The following is a 7,108-nucleotide window of genomic DNA, read 5'->3' on the forward strand; positions in this document are numbered from 1 at the left end:
TTTTGGGGCCCTGGATGAAGGTGGGCAGGGACTGCATGAGGCCGCGGTCAGGAGTGGCGGCCGTGCTGGGAGCCTTGGTGCCCCCGTAAGGGGCGCAGACCATGCGGCAGGTCCCCAGCATCTCGTAGTGCGCCGACGTGCCGGCCGAGCTCACCAGCACCGGGATGAGGATGACCAGCAGCAGCACCATCACCACCCCCAGCGCCCCGGCGGCGATCAGGCGCCTCCTGCTGCCCACCAGCCGGCTCAGCGCGGGGCGATCCTCTTGTCTGCTTTTGGACAAAATTTTGAAGGTTGGGCGGGGACCTCTTCAGAGCCGAAAACAAACCCCTGCGAACCCCAACTCCCCTGGGCGCGCGCGCCGGCTGCTCCTCGGCTGCTCCTGCTCCCCCCGCTGAGGCTGCGGCTGGGGAGGGAGCTCGGACGCCAAGTGACTTGATCTGAAGTCCTGAGCTGGGGGTGGGGCTGGGGGAGGGGTGCGCAGGGCACCCTCTCGCCTCCGGCGAGCCCCCTCGCACCTGTGGCTGCCTCGGCTCCAGGCGGCCACCCGCCAGCGGGAGGGCAGAGCCAGCGGCCGCCTCTCGCGCTCGCTGGGGCCGCTCACACTTTTATGCCGCCACCTGCGGTCGACTTTTCCGTTTTTGCAGACTGCGCCAGTTCGCACCAACTTTCCGTCTGAAGTTGCCTTTTTCCGCTCCCTTCTTGTCCTCTTTCGCTCGATCTGTTTGCCCTTCCCCTGCCTTTTTTTTTTTTCTTCCTCCTTGACAACCACCACAACTCTAATAGATGCGAACCCCCGGAGACCCGCGCAGGGCGCGCGAGCTGGGGCCCGCCGCCCCCGGGTGTGCGGAGCCGGAGCCGCGGGCAAGGTCGCTCGGCGGGGCTCGGGGCTGGAGCAGAGGAGCTAGCGAGCAGCGGCGAGCGCCTCACGGCCGGGAGCCGAGCGAGAGAGAGACTGAACGCAGAATTCTGCCTGGGTACCACCTGCCAGGAGAAGAGGAGGCTGAAAACGCGCGCCGGAGCAATTTATAGGCACCCAAGGCACAGAGGAAGGGGAGCCGCTTTGGCATCTCATTGCAGCATCTGCTCTGCTCATCCCACTCAGGGAGAGTTTGGCATTACTCTGACAATGTGGGATTTTTTTTTTTTTTTCGGTCTCTCTCTCTCTCTCTCTCTCTCTCTCTCTCTCTCTCACCCCCCCTTCTCGTTTCTGTCTCTTCTCCCTCCTCTCTCTTTCTCTCTCTCCCTCTCTCTCTCTCTCTTTATTTCTCTCCCTCCCTCTCTCTTACTCTCTCTCTCCTTTTTCCACACAAAGATGAACAGCGAGATCCTGAATATTCCCTTGCTGAACCCAGGCCATGGCAGCCCTCGCCCTGGACATACATGGTGGGGGAGGGGAGACAAATGTGCGGCAGACTTTAGGACTCAAGGGTCACACCTCTGTCCCCACTGCCAGCAGCACCGGTTGGAAGGTGGAGAAGAAGGTCGAAAGGAGGGTGTTTTGGTTAACAATATTTCTATACAGGCTCACTTACAATCAGTGCTTCAGGTGTTTTTCAAAATGCCACTTTTAACATAAGGAGGGCCCTTTAGAATTTTCCAGATGGTAGGTGTGACTGTTTTTAACCTTATGGTTTTCCTTGCTAGCCTTCTAAAACGAAATAAGATGTTCCCCAGAGAACAGTAAGGTATGTTGAAAAGTCAAAGGACATTTCTCAACGATTTTAAATGAACGTGCCCACCGCAAAAAGGAGGGAGAGTTTAGTTCTTTTTACAAATGCTATGAATGGTGAGTGCATACATAGGTACTCTACTTACAGGCTTACAATTTTAGCAGCTTTCAGGAGATACAGCCATTGGATCTGGAGTTGCACTTACTTAAAGGTACTACATGCATGAGAAATTATCACTTGTCAAAATGCCTTCAAAAGTCTTACGATAAAGCAAGCAGTATTTAACAAAGTACTGGGCAAGATCTTTTCCTAAGCTGTGGAAAGAGTCCTATAAACTCCATAGCACATTTCCTGCCTGTGTGCTGGGGGAAAATAGGAGAAAAAAAAAAAAGAGAGAGAAAGAATAGCCCTATTTGCAGTGGGAGAGCAGATGACGGAACAGCCTGAGTGTATAATATTAATGCCAAGCCCCCAGAGTAGATATTAGGCAAGTTATCCCACCAACACATACATAAGACACACAAGAACGGCTTGAAATAAACAAGTAGAATTGATTCGTAAATCATACTTTTGCATTCAGGAGCAATGGATGTCAATCAAACATGGGTGACATTTGCTTGTCAATAAGGGGATGATGGCTGGGAAGACGGCAACTTATTACATCAGGGCGAGAATGTGAAATGAGAAGCAGGAACAAATAAGACTACAGCAAGCAAACAATAACATCCTGGGTGACAGTCTTGCCTGTGGGTTCCATAGCACTGACACCCCCTTCTCTGTTCTTTCTGCCTACCCCCATCCTACCCACTGGTTTCATTCTTTCTTTCCTTCGTCTCTGTTTCAAAACTAAATAAGGTCAAATGAGCAGGCTGGAAGAAACAAAGATTCATTGATTCTTTTATGAGAAATGTCAGCAGCTCCTTCAGACCCTTCCTGGGAGAATGAGCTCAGGAAAGATTCTGGGCAGTGGGACTAAGCCTGGCCCAGGTCTCCATGTCACCTCTCCTTCTGGCTGCTGAGATGCTCCTGCTTCTGGGAAATGATCCTTCCCGCTTCTCAAGTCTTCACTTGTATTCTTTATAAATGTGTATCTATATCTTGGGGTTAATTATAAGTATATTTCAGAATATTTCCGTTCACATGAGCTACCTTATTTACATATCCTTAAGTCGCAGACACATCATAAGTTCTCCCCTGGCCACAGTACCTATTTTCCCAACGCTGCTGGATTGCTTCTCAAAAGTCACCTCTCTTTTGGGTGAAGAAATGGTAAAGTGTGGTGCCAGCAAAGGAGGGTATTGTATTAATGAAATAAACTCTGATACACCAAATTATCAAACTTCATAAGACCTCATTATTACTGAAGAGAGTTCAGTGAGGGGTAAAAAGGGATTTTTTTAAAGGTAGAATTGCATCAGTAAGTTCTCATCGATAAAACATCAAGACACGTGGAGTTTCCCCAATGAAGGATGCTCATCTCATAGTGAAACCTGTCAAAGGTAACGTGAACTAGTAGAGTTGGAATGGACCCTAGAAAGCTAGTCTCTACCTGGTTACTTTGCAGATGATGAGACTGGGACCTGGAGCTGGGAGCAGAGTCGGGGCCATCCGATGCCAGTACAGCATACCTGGTTTTATTGCACTCCGCAAATAAATCATGTTTTGTACAAATTGAAGGTCCGTGGCAACTACCAGTGAAAAGATTATGACTCGCTGAAGGTCAGATGATGCTTAGCATGTTTTAGCAGTGAAGTACTTTTCATTAAGGTATGTACATTGCTTTTTTAGACACGATGTCATTGCACACTTAATAGACAACAATTATAGTGCCAACATAACTGTTAGATGCGCTGGGAAACCAAGAAATCTGTGTAACTAGCTCTACTGCAATATTCGCTTTATTGCGGGGTCTGCAACCGAGCCCACGATATTCCTCTGGTCTCTCTGTACCTTTGCTCTACACTGCCTGTCCCGGCCCAGGACCTGTGGTACTGCGTACCAGTAATTGAAGCTTTCCTCTTTCCATTTTCTCTGATGCCAAAGCAAAGCGTGATGATGCAAGTGAGAGCCCTAATACAAAGTTCTGCAGAGATGTGGAGAGGTGCTCTGTAGCCATCACTCACACTGAGGCATCATTTCCCGGGCCCCACGGCCGCCCCCAGTCTTTCTGGTGAGTGCACAAACCTGGGCAGTGCACGGACATCTGATTTTTTAAGTGAAGTTTAAATTATCGGTCACCTTCTTTTTCCCTAGATATGTCCCATCATGTACCTTGGGAAGACTTTTTTTTTTTTGTTCCCCCAAGATATTCAGGAATGTCTGGACAGTGGATCCATTTATGGCTGATTACTGCCACTTTCTGCTGCTTGAATTTCTCAGATGGTTCTCTGGAAAGTTACTCACGCTTCAGCCCTGATTCTGACAGTTTGAATAAACCATCTGATATGGCATATTACTCATCATCTTTATATGTATATAATAATAGAAAATGTGTCGATTAAAAAAAATATTTGATTCTCTTCAGTCTCTCTCATACTTGATATTAATTTTGGAAGTAGACCTCAGAATCTAATTTTCACAGCCCTTCTCAATCATTTCTCAAGAAAATGCCGGGCCCCGTATTCCCATTCCTTTCACACCTGGGCCTTTGGGACCCTTGAATGATAAAGTCAAATACAGAAACCCAGCTGGGTGACGGTCCTGTGGTTTTCACCTTCCCTACATCATACCTGTTTCTTTGGAGAAGGGAGCAGATCCTGAGCACACGACTCCCACGCATGCATGGCCATCCATTATTCTTCACTGAGCACTCGCTGGCAGCATAGCCCTACACTGGGCTCTTCCTAGGCAAACAAATATTTAGTCATGAGAATGATTTCCAAATCCAGCAGCACTTAAACAGAAATAGCATTGCTTATAACAGGAAAATAATTAACCAACCCAAGGGCTACCTAGAGAAACAGACGGAAAAAAAAAAGTAAAAAAAAAAAAAAAAAGGGAGAGCGGATCAGCTATTCTTCTTTAATTTCTGGGTCTACAAAATGTATTTCAGAACCAACACTCCCTTTGACTGAAGGATTTCAGATTCCCAGCCAGAAAGGATCTGTCTGGAGTTATGGAATCATAACCTGAAGCTTTGGAATCAGATAAGTCTTCATTTGAGTCCTACCTTCCCTGTTTAGTTGCTCTGAAAGTTACTTTATCTCCTTGAGACTTAATCACCCTTTCTATAAAATGGGAATCAAACCAATAACTAAATCATAGGATTGTTGTAAAGACTGAGTGAGTTAAGGCATATCATTCCAGTGACATTTGATGCATGAGAGCCTAGGAAATGTCAACATTCGTCTTAGCATATTGTGTACTGAGTAGCGTCCATGTTTACAAACTGGATGGCAGAACACAAGCTTAGTAAGGGAAGTTAACGCTAAAGGGTCAGACTTAAGACAAATGGCACCAAATAGACAATATCGTAGACTTAGACAAAACTAGAGAGAATATAAAAGTTCTCCACAAGAGTTGCCGATGTACACTGTTCTATAATATAAAACAGCCAGACAAAACTCGAAACAAGGATCACTTTACCCTCCTCCAGAGAAAAAAGAGTTTCAGAGTGAGGTCATTTCAATTCACTGCAGTTTGACAGACACAGTTTTTGCATTTAGAACCTAATAAGAGGCATCAGAATTTGCTTTCTGTCCTCTGGAAAGTCCCCCAAGTCAACAGGTTGCAAGCATATTTAAAAATCTCTGAAGTGGTTATTCACGACTTTCGATGAAGCGAACATAACAGAGAGGGCTCCTCATACAAGTGGCCAGAAGAGCAATCACTCTGAAGGGGACTAAGTCACGGCCACACTCGCGGGGAATTTTTAACACAAGACTCTCCGCAGAAGACAGCGAGCTGAAAAACTCGCTTGGCGGGTCTGTTGTCATAAAAACATCAAAGAGCCAGATGGAGATGGTGACTAGTACATCATGCAAGACTCTTACAATATATGGCTTCAAGTCGGTCTCGAATTCTTGCGATGCTAATCAATAGAAGGATGACATCTCTAGCATGGATATGACATGGGCCTCCTCTATCTGAGGTTTCCCTTTCTGTAGTTTGTTACCTGAGGTCAACCATGGTCTGAAAATATTATATGGAAAATTCCAGAAATAAACACTTTACTAAGTTTTAAATTGCTTGCCATTCTGGGCAGCACGATGAAATCTCACGCCGACCTGCTCAGTCCCACCCGGGAAGTGAATCATCCCCTCGTCCATCGCGTCCACGCTGCAGACGCTCCCGCCCATTAGCCACTGGGCAGCCATCTTGGTTATCGGATGAACTGTCTAGGTATTGCAGTGCTTGTGTTCAAGTAACGCATACAGTGGCCGAGCGCTGTGTCACAGTGCCTGGGTCGTTGCCCTCATGCCATCTCATCACGTGAGTAGTGTGTCATCGCACGTCACCGCGAGAACGGTGAGTGCAGGATGATGAGCTATGTGAGAGAGGGACCACGTTCACAGAACTTTTAGTGCAGTGTTTTGTTGTAAGTTCTATTTTATTTATTGTTGCTAATCTCTCGCTGTGCCGAACTTATAAATTAAATTTTATCATAGGCATGTGCGTATAAGAAAAAACATAGGACATAGAGGGTTCGGTACTATCCACGGTTTCGGGCATACACTGGGGGTCTCGGCACACACCCCCCTGCGGATAACGGGGGTGGTGGAGGACTACCGTATGCTCATGATGACTGAGACAAATGAAGTAGATGAGTGAATCCAAGAAAATAAAAACAGTTGCCATTATATTAAAGGGAACTTTCAAGCAAAAGATATATCATGGGGACTCAGCTGAGAAGCTGTACAGATGGAGGGCCTGGGAAGGGATTAGTAAGAATTGTGGTGGTCTTATTGTTTTGTCTGATGGTTTGTCTTAAAAAGCTGAAGCATCGTGCATTCTGAGAAGAGATGTTACAGAAAGCCAGACTGTGCCAGTTAAAATTCTAGAACCTGGCTCTAAGAGCAACTAGGCTGGAGGAGGCCTGAACACCAAGTGAAGGTGCTCGCGGCTCCACTCCTCCGGGGGTGGAATTCCCAGAAACTCATCTTCAAATATGAGCAATGTGCCCTGTGAATAAATCTTGTTTCCCTTAGGATTTTGTAGGTGAACAGACACATGGCTTTTCCCTAATGTAGGCGATCTCTTAGGAATAGTCTTAAACTATGTACAATTAGATATAATTTGAAACCATAATCCTAAAAATAAGTTGTGGAGGTAGTTAAGACTGGTAATAAGGTGACCAGCTGTAGGTAGATGTGTGTTTAATATAAGTAATTGTACACTTACTTCAGTGTTTCTCATTGAAAATAACTGTAACAATTCACAATTTAATTGTCTTTGGCCTTGGGAAGTGGAAAAAGTCAGTAAAGTTGGTCCCACTT

The 7,108-nt window shown here is 46.4% G+C and overlaps 1 protein-coding gene and 1 long non-coding RNA gene across 2 annotated transcripts in view; both read right to left on the minus strand.

Moving 5' to 3' along the window:
- Positions 1 to 1,149, minus strand: part of C1QL3 (complement C1q like 3) — a 9,692-nt gene extending 8,543 nt beyond the window's left edge. The window contains exon 1 of the mRNA XM_025043435.1: positions 2 to 1,149. Within this exon, the coding sequence (XP_024899203.1) occupies positions 2 to 190 (189 nt within the window). The 5' untranslated portion in view covers positions 191 to 1,149. The remainder of the gene's footprint in view (position 1) is intronic.
- The window catches only part of LOC107195323, a 435,673-nt gene extending 431,157 nt beyond the window's left edge, over positions 1 to 4,516 (minus strand). Inside the window, exon 1 of the long non-coding RNA XR_003044793.1 lies at positions 4,403 to 4,516. This is a non-coding gene — a long non-coding RNA (uncharacterized LOC107195323). The remainder of the gene's footprint in view (positions 1 to 4,402) is intronic.
- Between the last annotated feature and the right edge of the window lie 2,592 nt (positions 4,517 to 7,108).

This window comes from Pteropus alecto, unplaced genomic scaffold, assembly GCF_000325575.1.
Source record: "Pteropus alecto unplaced genomic scaffold, ASM32557v1 scaffold11, whole genome shotgun sequence".
NCBI lineage: Eukaryota > Metazoa > Chordata > Mammalia > Chiroptera > Pteropodidae > Pteropus > Pteropus alecto.